Source organism: Chelonoidis abingdonii, chromosome 10, assembly GCF_003597395.2.
Source record: "Chelonoidis abingdonii isolate Lonesome George chromosome 10, CheloAbing_2.0, whole genome shotgun sequence".
Lineage (NCBI taxonomy): Eukaryota > Metazoa > Chordata > Testudines > Testudinidae > Chelonoidis > Chelonoidis abingdonii.
Window position 1 is genome coordinate 29,011,518 of NC_133778.1, and position 17,074 is coordinate 29,028,591.

Sequence of the window (17,074 nt, forward strand, 5' to 3'; positions counted from 1 at the left end):
AACAGAATAGACCTATCCAATACTTTGATACCATTTTAAGGCAATCATTCCCTAGCCTAACGGTCCAATCCAGCTCCTATTACAATAAATTGAAAGATTTCTGTTACCTTCATTAGGCACTTGATCAGACCTGATAAGAAGTAGGAGTTAGCTTTTTATTGGTGAACAAAAGCTTATGGGAACACAGTTAAGAATATTCATAACGTGATATAATCAATTATTTATATTTCTAGGGTGCGCCAGGAGAAGATGGACGTCCAGGTCCAGCAGGCTCAATAGGGATTAGAGGTCAGCCAGGCAGCATGGGGCTTCCTGGGCCAAAAGGCAGCAGCGTGAGTACAATGTTTGCTAATAGGTATCTAATTATCTAGCTTGCCTTAGTTTCAGAGCTAAATATATTTTTAAATAGATGAAAATGTTGGGTAATTGTAGCAATTTTCCCCACAAATTAGGGTGATCCTGGAAAACCTGGAGAAGCGGGTAATGCTGGTGTCCCAGGGCAGAGAGTGAGTATCATTGTTATTCTTTATATTGATTACACAAAAATGTGTGTATTTGTCATTTGTGTGCACTATACAATTCCTCTTTATTTGTTGTTTCACTGTAGGGTGCTCCTGGCAAAGATGGTGAAGTTGGTCCTTCTGGTCCTGTTGGTCCACCTGTAAGTCAGTTTTTCAATATACAGGATTATCTGTTTGTCTAATTATATTGACACCCATCATTGTACTTTCTGAGCAGTCCCCAAGAGTAAAAGTGACAGTAAAAGTGTTTTTTTTTATTGATTTAGAGACCATTCGCATTCTGAACTGATTTATGCCAAATAAAGTCAGATTTCATTCTGTTGCTCTTTAAAGCAATCTGTAAATCGTTGTGTTATTTTTAATTTCAGCTTTATTAAGGCTGAACCAGTTTAATATTATCCCTGGAAAAAATACGAGGGTTTCGTAAAGTCTACATATTCTCACCCTTTTGCCTTTCTTCCCCGCTAGGGGTGTACATATTTCTTAAAAAACTTTTATATTGAAAAGAGAGAACATTTGAACTCATGTTGTGCCCTTCCCACCTTTTCCTCCTCACTTTATGCTCTATTTTGGATAATTGATTCTGCCACCCATACTACTGTATTAATGAAAAATTCCCACTTAGCTAGTCACATTGGCTTTAATGGGACTACCTGTTCAGTAAGGTACTGTTTGCTGTGAGTAAGAATGGCAGAATCTGGCCCTGGATTAATTTTAATGTTGAATATTTAATTACTTTATCAAATAAAATAATAGTCTAAATAACAACACACCATTAGAGTTCAAACTCCAGATGAAACATTGCTTGAATCATCTATCCAGCTGTTTAGTTGCATGTGTCAAAAAGAGTTGAGAGTTTTTGAATTTGTTTTTTTCAAATATATAAATACCTTCAGAATTTTGTTAACCTCATGAGAAAAGAGTATATGTTAAATTTTTCTGCTGTTTTCTTTAGTGCCAGAAAGAAATGTGCATACATCATATTAAAACTGAATTCTGTGATTTTTCTCTAGCTGCTTTTCTGTTGTTGAAATGTTGATTAATGAGCCTGACAAGTGAAAAATGCCTACCAAAAAATGTGTTGTCCTCTTCAAGTAAATATTAAAAAATATCTGTTTATCTATCCATCTCTCAGTGTACAATTTACATAGGCTTCCAGTTGTCTTGTTTAACACCTGTTGATTCTAGAGACACAAATATATTACAAATATACAAAAAAATTCAAGAATCAATTTTCTATTATGTATACTAAAAGAGGTATACATCTCTTTTAAAATTCCCTCTACCGCCCATTTTAAAAATCGCAAGGGGCAAAATTCTCAGCAAATGTAAATAGATACAGCTGTCTTGAGTCCAGTGGAACTGAGTTCATTTACAGCAGCAGTTAATTAAGCCAGGATCTTAAAAAGGTACTATCTGGTCTTGACAAAATTTCCTTTTTCAACTGAAATGGTGTAAGTAATAATAATTAATAAGAAAAAAGTAGGAAACGTAATCTTTTCCCATGAGTACAGTCAGGCAGAGAACATGTAAGTGGAAACTGGCCATGTCCCTAAATTGTACAGTTTTTTTCTTTTGTCTAGGGTTTAGCAGGAGAAAGAGGAGAACAAGGCCCTCCAGGTCCTACAGGCTTTCAGGTATGTGTAACAAGAGTTCTTTTACATCAGTAAATAACACACCCTTTTTTCTTGGTAATCTACATAAAGTGATGTTAAACAAAGGTCTCTAGAATTGCTCAGACTAATTAGCACATCTCACGCACTTTCAGCAGCTACATTATTAGCCGTATTAGTTTTTGTTTAAAAGGTTTAAATACTATTTCTGTATGCCACGGATCATTGGAGCCCAAGTTGTCTGCCTAAGTTTGTGGAATTGAAGATTTTCAAAGCCAAAAGATATCCAAGAGTTGAACAAATCAATGGCTTTGATAGTGTTGTTGACAGTGGAGTCAAACCACTATCTTTTTGTATAGAAAGGTCTTATACATCTGCACTGTACATTCCAATTCCATGCATAAATAAAGAGATGCTGTCATCTCCTTTTATTATGGAGGGAAACAGTTTGATGCTTGTGTATCAGTACTTATCTAATTACTTCTGTTGGGATCTTTGAAGACATGATCCAGTGGACATATGAAGGCACAGGTCTTATTCTTAGTGTCCTGTTTAAATCCTTCCACATAACAATGACCTTTCCGTTTATTTTCTTTCAGGGTTTGCCTGGGCCACCAGGTCCTCCAGGGGAGGCAGGAAAGCCTGGAGATCAGGTAACTTCTTTTGTAACGTTTGCCAAGTTTTTCTTGCTGAATAAAATGATTTTACCTTCTTTTCCTATTTGATGTATTCACTTTCCAGTCCTCCAAGGGCTATATTCTCCCACTGACACACAATGAGTAATATCTGCAAAACATCTGTGATGACTACTCATTGAGTAAGATGCTGCTCAGCATGAGTAAAGGTAGCAGAATCTGGTCCTCTGACTGGATTGTACTATCTCTGCTCAACATGGAAAATCTGCATTCAGAACCAGCCATCGACATTCAGACTACATAGAACTACTGAAATGAAAATGTTATCTCCTGTTTTCTATACCTACCAGCACATGGTATATAGTGTTTTCCTTCCAACTTGTATTTCTTTTCTCACCAGGGTGTTCCTGGAGATCCTGGAGCTGGAGGTCCATTAGGTCCAAGAGTAAGTATCTTCCCCAAATACTGGCCATTCCTAGCAAACCTCCTGGGTTCCATTATGACACTGATACGCTGAGCAGTCTTGAAACTATAATTTAGCACATTTGTGTCTCAGTTTGCCTGTTATTAAAATGATTATAAACGTATATCAATTTTTACTCACAGTTGGTGCTATGCTGCTAGTCAATAACAATATGCTCATAGTCCTTAGTATTCTTGTGAAGCTCTGTTAAATAATGTTTGTAATGCATTTTGAGATCTTTGTATGGAAGGCACTCTATGCTGTATAGCATGTGCAAATAATCTTATTATAATACTGTACCATTTTATGCACCTCAAAGAGTCTTTTATTGTGGCCAAAAGAATATACTTGGGTTTGTTGTTTGTTCAACTCAGCATAAGCTATTACTGAGTAGAAGCTGTCTAGTGCAATAGTACCCCATGTTCAATGCATAATTGATTTTTTTCTGCCAAATGGATCTGCGTACGACCGAATATTTCACATATAGCTGTTTTATAGGGAGAACGTGGCAATCCAGGGGAGAGAGGAGAACCAGGGGCAGCAGGACTTCAGGGTGAAAAGGGTATGGCTGGAGGACATGGTCCTGATGGTCCAAAGGTAAATTACACAAGAAACGTGTGTTGATTTAGTGATTTTATTTAAGATTCTGTTCAGCTGCAATGTTCTCAAGAGAGAGGCATCTTGTTTTCCTGAAGGCTCCAAGAGGACAACAGTCTTGCTATGTTAATCAAAGATATTCTAGTAGAATAACACCAATATAATGAAGGACACTAAAATATTGTTGAGAAATAAGTATTTTCATTCAATGTATACAGACAAAGCTCCTTAAAATACAGGACTAAACATTTCTTAAAACTACCAGTGTGGTTTGCCTATTTCAGTAGAACAGTATGAAACCATTTATATAATATAGCGCACTCGGTGGTGCTGCCTTTGTCTGGAGAATCTTGCCTATTTACAGTAAGTAACTGGACAGCCCATCTCTGTTGCTATGGATACTTTGTGCTGCTCCACCAGCACAGAGTAGCCCTACAGCTGGTGGTCATTGGTCAGGAGAGAATCCACCCATATGAACTGGGATCCCTTGGGAGTATAGAGCTGCCATAACAGATCCTGTACTACCATGTTCTTTACAGAGGACATAAGAGGCATAGCTTGGAGGAAAGAGAGCACAGCCAGGATATCCCTGCCCTGGACAATCCCCAGGTCCAATAATTGGCCATTGGCAACTAGTGTAATGAAGACTGATTTTATTTATTCCATGGAAGCTGTCCAACATCCAAGGATTCAGTTTGAGAAGATTACCTAGAGCCACTTTAGCATCCCTCCTTTATCCCACACTCCCGCGGCCCCATCCATTCATGCACTCAAGATTCATGACTAGTTTTTTCAAAACATTGGATATAAATTCTAAAATTAATGAATAATTCAGCTCTGCAACTTGGTTTCCTGAAAAATGTTTGGACGTGAACAAGAAAGAAGTTTAAGAGAAAATTATTACTTGCAAGTGTCCTCCAGAGGCATATTCATAAGCACAGATGGTTCTTCACTCTAAAGACAAAGAGACCTCAACTTAATAGGCAGTAATTTGTGTTTTATTCATTTCAGGGTAGTCCAGGCCCCACTGGGACCTCTGGTGATCCAGGTCCTCCAGGTCTTCAGGGTATGCCTGGGGAAAGAGGTATTGCTGGAACTCCTGGTCCCAAGGGTGACAGGGTAAGTCTCCTTATCATTGCTCCTTTAAATACTAAACAGAAATACGTCTCTCTTGATAATCCTGTAGTTGTTTTGATATAAAAATGACTTGGACCTCTGGATACTCTCCATAGGGTGGTGTAGGGGAGAAAGGCTCTGAAGGTACAGCTGGCAATGATGGTGCAAGGGTAAGTAACCCCATTGCCCTCTTAGAAATAGCTCTAAGTAATGGAGCTCCTAAGCAAGTTAGGGTTTCTCAACTCCAAAAACAAACTGTATTCAGCATCTAGATAATATGAGTTATCAGTTAGTTCCAGGAATTTTGAATTTATGTTGGGAATGGGGAGGTGAGAGCAAGTCTTATCTCATCTTATCTTATCAGGAGAGTCTTCCCCACTGAAAGATACCACAGAAAGGCAAGACACTGATTGGAAAGGTTAGGGATCCACTTTTACCCTTGGCAATACCTATGCAACAACTTTTGAAGTCAGTGAAACTTGTCCATGCCTGTCTTTTTTTAACTACTTTTGCTCATTAATATATTTACACATACAAATAGAACTATCATTTGCAGAGTGCAAAAATGCATGATATTTAAACATGAGTACATTTCAAAATTGAGATGCAGTAGCAAATAGGGAGTTCCTGCTAATTCCATCATGCAGTTTGAATGTTTTGAGATCAGACGGATGATATAGGTGTAGGCCTTAGAAAATTAAAACATAGTTAAGGTCCTTAGGTATATAATAATACATAATTGTTAAAAAGACACTCATACAGTTTTAAGCAAGCAACAGACACCACTGATGTGGTTGACTTAATGTACTGGCTACACACACACACACACACACACACACACACACACACACACACACACACACACACACACACACACACACACACACACACACACACACACACACCGGAAAGCTTATTATATCTACCTTAAGATGCAGTATGCCTATTTGGGGCAGTGATCAAGTAAGTGTGAATATGATGAACTAACTTTTAAATCCTTCTGCTGAAATACTTTTGCAGATAGCCTGTCAGTGGAGCATTGACAGTGATCAAATAGCTTTAATTTTTTAAATTTTCAGTGTACTTATGTATCACGTGACACAGATAGCAGTGCAGTATTGTGGTGTAGGGAGTTTTTATTATAGACTAATAATTTGACATTCTGCTTACATAAAGACTATCTGGCTATTGTTGCAGGCTCATTAAATGTAAGTAATAGATTGGTTGGGGTAGACAAATAGCTTGAAATCAATTATCCTAAATGTCATACAAAAGGGAAAAGGGACATTTTTAGGAGAGGTTGGTTGATAGGAATAAATGAGTCTTCATGAGTAATAGCTTTTTTTAATTTACAGGGTTGAGCACTTGATAACAAGGAAGTGCAGAAGTATGGAAGGCCTCTGTGCAAATGAAACAAAAGGTCTTTCTTCATGTCCTCCTAAAAAGAGAAAATAAAGAAAGGACTTTTTGATCATTAGATCTTTTTCATGAATACTATATAAAGGAAAAAATAAAGTCAGTCCAGAGAGAGCAGCGTTTTCAAGTGTGGACTGTATGGCTGTGAAAGGGGAAATAGTCGATGTGTCTCAAAGAACAGGGTTACTTAGACTGCATCTAAAACAAAGACCAAACAGAACTTCAGGCGTAAAGGGGAGGAATTTCAAGAATGTAAAAATGCAGAAGGAAATATTAAAATAAATGAAGTCTTGACGTCGGGAATTCTGAATTTTTACTCTTCTCACTGAAGCACCTCCTATTGTTTGCTCAACAGGGTCTTCCAGGTCCAATAGGGCCAATGGGTCCAGCAGGTCCTACTGGTGAAAAGGTAACAGGATTTTTATACAGAGCTAGTTGACATTTGAATTCTCCTAGTAAAACCACACGTTATTTTCGTGTTTGCTGCTATTCTGATAAGTTATTTTGGAAATAACAATCTGTTAATTTTATTTAAAGGGTGAACCTGGTCCCCGAGGCTTAGTTGGCCCCCCAGGCTCCCGTGGAAATCCTGTAAGTAAACATCTCTGTCTTCTTCAGACCCAGTGTTACCAAATATCATTATGGGCCTGATATTTAACAGTATTTGTCATTGTTCATTGTACACGGTCTGCAGTTATTTCTGTTTCCTGCTTTTATTCTTTCATCTTCTCCTCTTTTCCTTGCACCCTCCAAAATACCAAATGGCTCTTCAGACATAACCCACAGTTCTTGCCTTGCTACCGTGAATCCATAAAACTAACTGTAGTTGCAGGCATTCAGATCTCATTATCCGGTCACAGATGTCAGGGTAACCTGACAACAGAGCTATTATAGCTTTCTTCACATCTGAAAACCTTGTGCAATATGCTCATTATTTTAATTACATGAGCCTTTTTTAAAGCACACCCCTAACATTTTACTCTATTGATGTATGTTAAGAAGAAGGCAGGGTTAAAAGAAGTATAATAGTTCCAATTACATCATATTGTCCATTTCAGCATATTTTAGAGCTGGGGTTATTTTGATGATTTGGGCATTATGGTCCCAGTCCCAGGGTCTGGCCATGGAGGTGTCACAGCAAAGGGGGATTTTTGCACTTCCCAGTCCCTGATCCTGCTGGGGGTTGATCAGCCCCCATCATAAATTAGAGCACGTCATTAGAAGTGTAAATTAGAGCAATCATTACACCAGCTGGGGAGTGCCTGCACCCAGCAATATTCAGGCAATAATTTTCCTTGAGCCACACATTGTAAGGAATCCTCAGCTGTGTGCTTAAGGTAGCTTTACAGCCCCTTTGGTCCCATAATTTTGGAATCACATGGTTAATGAAACCGACATCTATTTTTATTCCAATCTAACTGAATGGAATAATAGATCACATAAAATGTATACATTAGGCCAAATTCTGCTATCAATTACACAACAACAGAGAGCTGAATTTGGCCTACTGAGTTATTTAGTTACATGTGTCCCTCAACTGGATATTTTGTTTTAGAAGGATGTATTTCTAAAGGTATTTTACTTAGCCTTCTTAGTTTCACCACATGACTCTTCTTAAAAACCCAGCTGTGCGATTATAGTTAATATAGCATATATGTCATTATAATTATAACAGGAAATTGTTTACATCCTTTCTTCTGCACTTCTGTATAGATTATACTCCATACAATAAGCTTTTTATGCCACCTGAAACATAACCATTCTTAATTTCTTCACCAGGGTTCCCGTGGTGAAAATGGCCCAACTGGTGCTGTTGGTTTTGCTGGTCCTCCGGTATGTGCTATATGATTCTAATCCATTTCCTTTAATCATAAACTAAGTTTAAATGCTGCTTAATCACTTTTGTTTAATGGATTCTAAACCATTTGGAAATATTTCTGGAACAAAGTCAGATTTCTGTTTCAAAAAGAACTCTTCCTTTCCTCCTTCCCCCTCCGATTATTTCATGTAAAATAGTGAGCCAGTAAATATACCAGACAGTAGAAAATTATTTTGCTGACAAGATTATATCAGTGTTAACTAGATTACATATATATTTTAATAGATGAAAATGTTTCCTTTGAGATTAAAAAAGGAACACCACAAAGTGTCATCCACTGAAAGGTAGCAGAGAGGTGCAGTGGAGTTTGTGATACATGAGGAAACTGACCAGGGTCTTCATGAAAATAATTGGGAGATCTGTGAGTGCAACAGCCTTTCCCACAAGTCTGACGCTGGTTCCTAGTGAGTTTCAGGGCACCTGGGAAATGGCCCCTTTCCTCCAAACAATGTATTGAACTTCCAGGAGAGAGAGAGAGGCATCTATTTTCCTTGGAAAAGAGGCAATAAAACAGGTAGTGAGAGTTTAATCCCTTAAACCTTTAGACATGTGTGACATGGAGGAGATTGAAGAGGAATCCTAAGGTTTTAAGAAATATAAACTGGGTTAGAAAACTATTTTATGGAATATGGTTAACTGACTCCACAGAATTTCACATAAAACACTTCTGACCCAGTAAAGTTAGTGGCAAACTATTATGATCTACTTTTGGTGTCCCATTGAGCTAAGGTACTAGTCTACGTGCTGGACTGATTTGTTCGCCTCTTTTTTAATGTGGCAAAGGTTCCCATAGTGTATATTGACTATCAAATGGAAAAGGTTTGGTGTTCTCTAACCTGATCTGACTTTTTTATATTATTTTTCATAGGGCCCTGATGGTCAACCAGGTGTGAAAGGTGAACCTGGGGAACCTGGACAGAAAGGGGATGCTGGATCCCCAGGACCACAGGGCCTTTCTGGGTCTCCTGGCCCACCAGTAAGTAAAAAAGCAAGCTGAAGGGAAGCAATGACCTGTGTCAGTTTCTCATTTTAAATGTCCTTTGCTGTTCATTATGGCCCATCTGTTTGTCATTTTTAGGGTCCTCATGGCGTTCCTGGTCTAAAAGGTGGTCGAGGTACTCAGGGTCCACCTGTAAGTACTTTGTTTTTTTGTAAATTAATTGGATTAATGCAATAGCACCATTTTATATTAGGGACATGCATTTAATTTTGTTGGAAATATTTAAATCTTTCTTAATCTGAGTTGTATTGCATATTCAATAATTAGATCAGTTGTAGTTGATTGCTCAGTGAACCGAGAACATTTCATGTAACCAGTGCCAGATTTCTTTCTAGTGCTTATATCAAAATGTATTTCTAGGGTGCAACAGGATTCCCTGGCTCTGCTGGAAGAGTTGGACCTCCCGGACCTACTGTAAGTCAATTTGAGACTTATTCTTATAGATACATTTTATAAAATGGTCGTTAGACACCTGAACAAATCAGAGAATCATGGACATTGGAACTTGTAAAGACCTACAGTATTCAGGGCCTCATCTTGTGCCAATTGAAAGGAATAGCTTCCTTTGACTTCAGTGTATGCAAGATTAGTTGGTAAGTCAAACAAAGCCTTTTAATTGTGGACATGATCCAATGCCTGTTGAAGTCACTGAAAGTCTTTCAGTTTATTTCAGTGAACATTGGGTCAGGCTCTGAAATAGTAAAGCTATTCTTGGTTAAACTGTTCACTTGCAGTTAAATTTAAAAAAAAATCCCAGGTCATGCCCCACTTCCTTCCCTATAATTCTTGGTGTTGAGGGAATTTTCTGTACAAGCAACAGGGCCTTTCTTGTGCCAGCTCATCAGTGAAATTGCTCACACAGTCCATTTTTTAAAAATGACAGAGAAGGCGAAAAGTATATCCTATGTTTAAACTTTTCTCAGTGACACTATGGTTAAAGAATTATGTGTCATTTCCCCATGTGGCTTGACAAATTAGGATCCAACCCTTCTGTGTGTATTAATGACAAATACCAAATTTGCTCAAATTCATTTTGTGGTTGTCACATGCAGTGGAACAAGTGAAGTGATGTCAAAGCACATTTGCTAATATAACGTATGCTCTGTAAAAACAGGAATGTACTTTGCCATCCTTTGAAGATATGTGGGGGATCCATGCACACATACAGTATTTTATGTTATCCCTCAAACTTCCCATAACATGACTGCCATTCTGGGTTTTCTTCTTAAAGAGGGAAGTCCCAGGATTGATCTGATTCCTGTCATGTATAAGTCACTTTGGGCTCTTTTGGGATGAAAGGCATAACATAAATATAAGAAATTACTTTAAAAAAATGAGAACTGATCATGTTCAATGGCATCAAAATAATGCATGTCTATGGAAAGTGAGTGAAAAATGGATACAAAATGCTATCACTGATGTGAGTGGAGAAGTTTTGAATGAATATTTGTGGAATTTTGTGGCACTAATTGTCCAGCTCTAGGATGAATAATTCCTTCTTTAGAAGAGGGAATCCAAAATGGTGTGTAAGGCATGAAACTTGGAGATCATCTGCAAGTCTTGGGAGCTGATCACACATTATTAAAGAGGAAGCACTGTGTAGCTGTTATATGATAACATTATGTTCAAACACTGGTCCTTCCTTTGTACTTACTTATTTTTAGTTAATCAGAACCCAGTCCTGATTTGATCAGAAATCTATAGTAATCAGGGTCTTTTAATGTTGCTAGGGAGCTCTGGGGCCTGCTGGGCCTATTGGTGACCCAGGAAAAGAAGGCCCTCCAGGTCTTCGTGGTGATCCAGGTGCACATGGTCGAGTGGGAGATCGAGGACCAGCTGGGCCACCTGGTGGCCCTGGAGACAAAGGAGACTCAGGGGAAGATGGGCAACCTGTAAGTGCTTTTGCTTTTTAGCCACACAGCTTTTTAATGAAAAGTTTTGAAATGCCCAACGTTTGTACCTTCTTGAAACAAGAATAGAATCTACAAGTGCACAGCATATGTTCCATAAAGAATGTAGCTTTAAATGCACTTCAACTTTCTATAGCATCTTCTGAGTTTCCACGCTCTGCTTCATATCACCTTTTGCACCTATGTGTACACCCAATGCATATTTCAGATGTAACGGAACAACTCTTAGTGGGTCCCAGACATTCATTTTTATTCACGTTTTCTTTGAACTGGATTTTCCAATTACATTTTAACTCCTTTGACTTTTGGAATTAATTTTACACATTGTCCAGTCTGGACACTTTAGGCCTGATGGCAAATATAACACATCACCAACCAGTTGTGCACATTGTCATAATATTGCTTCATGTAAAAAAGAGGTTTTTATGGTGATAACTCCTTCTAGATTAAGTTAAATTCTAGAGATTCTGCCTTATTATTATTATTGTTGTTATTGATTCTGAAAATGATGATAACCCTGTTGTATCCTTTGTCAATTTCAGGGTCCGGATGGCCCCCCAGGTCCAGCTGGAACTACTGGTCAGAGAGGTATTGTTGGTATGCCAGGTCAGCGAGGTGAGAGAGGCATGCCTGGCCTGCCTGGCCCTGGTGTGAGTAGCAATGCAGTCAGTATTTCTGTCTGAAGTATTCTGCTTGCCTTTGTGATACTATGTGCCTTCTTCCTAACTCCTACACAGAAATAGGACAATATTAGAGGGTTCTAATTGTGTAAAGAATCAGTGGCATTGTGTCTACAGGTATGGTTAATAACTAAACCACACATACATAGCATGGAGAATGGAACCCACCAGACAAACACCTTATCCTTCTGAGCTAAAGGAGAATCTTTAGTCGTAGTGAGGCTTCTGGCCAAAACATTCCAAATCAGACATGTCTTACTAGGCAGCCGCACCTTTAGAAATCAGACCACTCACTTAGGTGCCTAAATAAGAACTCAAGTCTGAACATTTTGACTTTTGTCTTTTAGCCCAGATACTACAGGCTAAAAGGCTGAATTTCTGCTAAACGTATTGCAATGGGACCCATACCACATAATTAATAACAATTGTCAATGAACTCTAGAACTTCCAAAAGTTCTGTTTTTTTTCTTGTAGGACTAATACATTTTGAAAGCTTGGTGAGGGAGAAGAAAGCATCTCCTTTAGTGTAGTGATTATTAAAGGGGGTGGCATTCAAGAGAAACTTGCTTAGGCAGTTATTCAAGCAGTTTACAACCTCAACTGGAGCTTGTCCCAAGGTTACTAATCAGAAGTTATGTTGGTCTGGAGATGGATTGTCTGACTCAATAAAGGTTCAAGCCAACAGTTGTGTTTAAGCTACTTTAAGATATGCTGGAGGCTGGTTAGGCTCCCAGTTCGTCCAACAATCCAGGGGGCGTTAGTCCACCATGAAACATGAATAACGTAACAAAGGATCTGGTCCTTTTAAAGCTCCAATCAGAAATGCTGACCTCAAAGTTGATAAAAGACTACTTCATTAGGTTGGTTAGTTAATTTTAAAAGCTCAATTAAATTGCTTAGTACTATACAACAAATCAAAAGGATATTCAAAATCTGTTAGAACACATTCTTCCATCCTGAAGTTTTGAAAGCTACAAACATTGGTAGTGCTTAAGACTGGATTAATAACCATAAAGTTTAACAACTGGTGATCTTTTCTGTTGAGTTCTCTTTGTTTCATTACATTAAATGGTTGATAAGGTATTTCTTATCTTTTTAGGGTACACCAGGAAAACAGGGTTCAACAGGGCCACCAGGAGATAAAGGTCCCTCCGGGCCTATTGGCCAACCAGGTGCCAGTGGTCCAGTAGGTGAACCTGGTCCAGAAGTAAGTATTGTGGCCTAGCAACAGGAAAAAGTAACAGACTTGCTCTAATTATGGCCTAGAGTCATAGAAGTTAGAGCTGGGAAAGACCTGCTAGTTTCTAGTCCATCTTTGGGCAAATGTAACATTGTTCCCTGTAACTAAGGGACTAAGCATGGTCATAAGTCGACTAAGCATGGTCATATTTTTACCTTTCACATTTCTAGGGTCCTGCTGGTAATGATGGTACTCCTGGACGAGATGGAGCTGTTGGAGAACGTGTAAGAATATGTTATTAGTGTTAAGCCATTACTGTAAATCTCCATTCTTTTCTGGGTCTGTGGCAGATTCTTTCCCTTGCATGTCTCCTAAGGTTTCCCATACAGAGAGCTTGTGCTAAATTCACATTCCAATCCCACACCAGGACTCTGATGGGCTGCAAGAGGACACAGATTTCAAAGCTGGGGAACCCTAGCTAAAACCGTCCTTACTATGGGAGCTCACTCTTGAGAGCTGACAGCAAGAATATCCCAACTAATCATAATCATTGTACTAAACCATAGAGATAGAAAAGTCTGTTGATGTAGTCCAGTCCCATTTTTTAAATACACAGTTAAGTAACTTGTAACGATTTGTAGGGTGATCGTGGTGAACCTGGACCTGCTGGTTTACCAGGTGCGCAGGGTGCCCCAGGAACGCCAGGACCAGTTGGCCCTACAGGAGAAGCAGGGCAAAGAGGTGAACCAGTAAGTAGGGACTTTATTTCAGATTTTTTTACTAGTTTTATGTATGGCTGTATTATGATTTTGGACATATTCTATGAAAAGATGTGCTATAAAGGTATGCTGCATTGCTTGCTGTAACATGTCCATGCATTTCTATGCAGGGCTCTCGGGGTCCAGTGGGTCCACCTGGTCGTGCTGGAAAACGAGGCTTGCCTGTAAGTTCTGTGTGATTGCTTTACTGTTGCCCAAACCAAATTATTTTTACATTAAATGTTACCAAAAGGGCAAGAAAAGCTAGATTTAGAAGCCTGAATAATGACTTGAGCTTTAAAGAGCTGACTCCTAATGAATAGTGAACATTTTCTGAGTTATATAATACTTTTAGATTCTCCAACTGGTTGACTATGACAGTGCATTGTCTGTAAAACATGACTGAATAGAAGTAACAAGAATCTTCTTTACTTGCATGATACAACAGAGAGTGGCCAAGCAAGTGGTATTTGGACCTGAATTAGCTTAGGTCTAAGGCTTGTGTTTCACCAAATCAGGATTTAGATTAAGGTTAGAATTTTATGATGTTGAAATATCATGTGTTGTTGTCATGAGATTTCAGACTAAAATGGCAGAAATATTACAAAATTGGCTGTTCTTATGAAACAAACTTTATTAATATCATGAAATTTTGCTGCAGCTGAACTGAAGCTGAAAATATATCTCTTCCAGTTTTTTGTTATAGGCAAAATTGTTATAGGAGTTCAGGCTTGGAACCAAGATTCAAGCTCTCACTCCTGAAATCAAAGGGGGTTCGAGAATTCAGTTTTGACATTTCTAATCAGAAGACACAGGTGAAGAAGGAAAAGCAGAGAATGCTTCACTTTTTTTCTAAAAGTTCACTCTGGTTTCAAGATGTAGATTGTTCAGTATTTAAAACTTACTGAAAATTATTATAAATTTTAAATGCTGTTCTTAGGCTAGCATGAAATTTAAACTGGAAAATGTAATATTAAAAGTATAAGCCAAAGAAATATTTTGAGTGATTTTAACTCATTTTAAAAGTTTTAAAATTTCAAGATTTTGGAGTTAAATAATTATGGAATAAACTCATTTGAGGATGTTGAGTTCAAATACTGTAGTCCTTACCCAGGCAAAAATCCCATTGACGTTTCAAATTTAAGTTTACCTTAATAAAGACTGCAGGAGCCTTCGGGTATGTAGCTTGTTGTGAGAAGTGAAGACACTTTCCTTCCTGATTCTGAAAAAACAGGCTTGTAGATACAAACATATGGAGGTCATCTTTACTCATAACATTTCAGTCCTCTCCATAACAATGCTTCCCACTATCAAGCATGGAATGAATATTGATATAAATATATAATATATTCACTATTCTTAGTACCAGTGTTTGTGAATGTATGAAATAGGTAGGTAAACAGTAAGGACTAATTTTACTGTAAACAACTCTATTTTATTTAGGTATGTGGCATTTTCTAATATGTAAACATGGCCTGCTGCTTTCTGCCTTTAGAAGTGAACAGTGTCAGACATTAGTGTCCAGAGAAAAGTAAGGTTTGTTCTTAGTTTAGAATCCTCTATTTGACTGTTTTTTGTATCTATAGGGTCCCCAAGGTCCTCGTGGTGACAAAGGTGACCATGGAGACCGAGGTGACAGGGGTCAGAAGGGTCACAGAGGTTTCACTGGTCTTCAAGGTCTTCCTGGTCCTCCTGTAAGTTGTTTTAGTTAATTAGCAAGAAAAGAAAAGTATAACACATCTGTTAAGCCTTTGATATTAAAAATGAACCAAAAGGGAAAATCTGCACAGTGTGTTACAATAAATATAATTTCCAGACAGCCGCTGTCTGTAGTTTCCTATATATATATTATACACTGCTAATATCAATGCAATAAACTGTCAAATTTACTTCTTGTTCCCCACCCATCAAGTAGATTTATGCAAATTTTAACTTCATGTTAGCATACCTGAGCAGTCTGCATGCTGCTGCTGCTGCTGCTGTAAGCATTGGTGTTACTATTAATGTTAGCATACCAAATACACTAGGGAGTGTACAAACAAAAAGAAAAACATGGTTCTCTTCCCCAAGAACTTACCATTTAAGAAGCAGTAACTTTTGTACAGAACATAGAAATCTGCGTGGTTTCTGTTGATATTGGTAATTATAAGTAATTTGTGATATTTGTTCCATGCACAGCCAATGCCATAGTATTTTTACTGCATTTGTTAGCAATTCTGCTTTATCAAAATTATATAGCATGAACTAGTGTGCACCTGGCCCTGCATGTGTCAGAGGCTCAACTCTTAATGTCCTTATGCAGAGGCTGAGTGCAGTCATAGAGCTTGTGATTAGTGAAGCAAACCCAGCAAAGTGCTCAGCATCTCATAGCTAGATGTAGCGCACCTTCAGCTCCCCAAAATATTTCAACCCGCTCTGCCTCCTCAACAAAATTCCTTCATCTTCTTTGTCTTCACCTTGTTCTGTTAGTTGCAGTCAGTGGTTCTTGTTCTTCATCTCCAAGCATTCCTAGTGAGTGTTTCTTCTAAGCTGACCCTGACCTTTCTTGTATCCTCCTTCAGCATCTCGAACAACCTTTTTCTGGTTCTTCCTCCTGGTTTTTGTCCTGTCATTACTAGGGGCTTATCTCCACTTAATGTGGATCGACACTGGGTAATCAATCAACCGGGTTCAATTTAGCGGGTCTAGTGAAGACCCACTAAATCGACCACCGATTGCTATCCCGTTGACTCTGGAACTCCGCCAGAATGAGAAGCATAAGGTAAGTCAATGGGAGAGTTTCTCCCGTTGACCCAGCGTAGTGTATAGATTTGTACTTGTGTTAAAAACTTTACTTATCTTACTGCTGACCATTGTTTTTGTGTCACCGTAGCAAAAGAGAATAATACATTGAGACTTAAAAGTGCACAGTGATTGAGAATTCAGAGGGAAATTGTTACATATGTTTCCTGGGCACATCCTGGTTCACTTTGGCAATCATAGCTTTATAGGTTTACACAACATTTCTTTAAAGGTAATGTGATGTTCAATTTAAAATATAATAAAAATATTTTTTCTGCTTAGGGTCCCATTGGTGAACAAGGCAGTGCTGGGATTCCAGGTCCTTTTGGCCCTAGAGTGAGTACATTGTGTTATATATAAGAATATGGAAACAATCAAATTTCTGTTTACGGTTCACTGTTAGGCAGATGACGTTTATTGATCTTAGCCTAAAATAACTTCATGTAATGGTTATCTTATTCTCTTTCACTCAAATAAATTCTGTTGTTTAGTAATTGATGTAGCAAAAGCTTTTACAGAAGTATA

At 38.2% G+C, this 17,074-nt stretch overlaps 1 protein-coding gene across 1 annotated transcript in view; it reads left to right on the forward strand.

Moving 5' to 3' along the window:
• Positions 1–17,074, forward strand: part of COL5A2 (collagen type V alpha 2 chain) — a 183,207-nt gene that overhangs the window by 144,990 nt on the left and 21,143 nt on the right. The window contains exons 27-49 of the mRNA XM_032802587.2: positions 234–332; positions 453–506; positions 608–661; positions 2,105–2,158; positions 2,734–2,787; positions 3,170–3,214; positions 3,731–3,829; positions 4,841–4,948; positions 5,062–5,115; positions 6,717–6,770; positions 6,899–6,952; positions 8,141–8,194; positions 9,109–9,216; positions 9,319–9,372; positions 9,601–9,654; positions 10,971–11,132; positions 11,693–11,800; positions 12,930–13,037; positions 13,241–13,294; positions 13,652–13,759; positions 13,900–13,953; positions 15,355–15,462; positions 16,832–16,885. Coding sequence (XP_032658478.1) covers positions 234–332; positions 453–506; positions 608–661; positions 2,105–2,158; positions 2,734–2,787; positions 3,170–3,214; positions 3,731–3,829; positions 4,841–4,948; positions 5,062–5,115; positions 6,717–6,770; positions 6,899–6,952; positions 8,141–8,194; positions 9,109–9,216; positions 9,319–9,372; positions 9,601–9,654; positions 10,971–11,132; positions 11,693–11,800; positions 12,930–13,037; positions 13,241–13,294; positions 13,652–13,759; positions 13,900–13,953; positions 15,355–15,462; positions 16,832–16,885 — 1,755 coding nt within the window. The remainder of the gene's footprint in view (positions 1–233; positions 333–452; positions 507–607; positions 662–2,104; positions 2,159–2,733; positions 2,788–3,169; positions 3,215–3,730; positions 3,830–4,840; positions 4,949–5,061; positions 5,116–6,716; positions 6,771–6,898; positions 6,953–8,140; positions 8,195–9,108; positions 9,217–9,318; positions 9,373–9,600; positions 9,655–10,970; positions 11,133–11,692; positions 11,801–12,929; positions 13,038–13,240; positions 13,295–13,651; positions 13,760–13,899; positions 13,954–15,354; positions 15,463–16,831; positions 16,886–17,074) is intronic.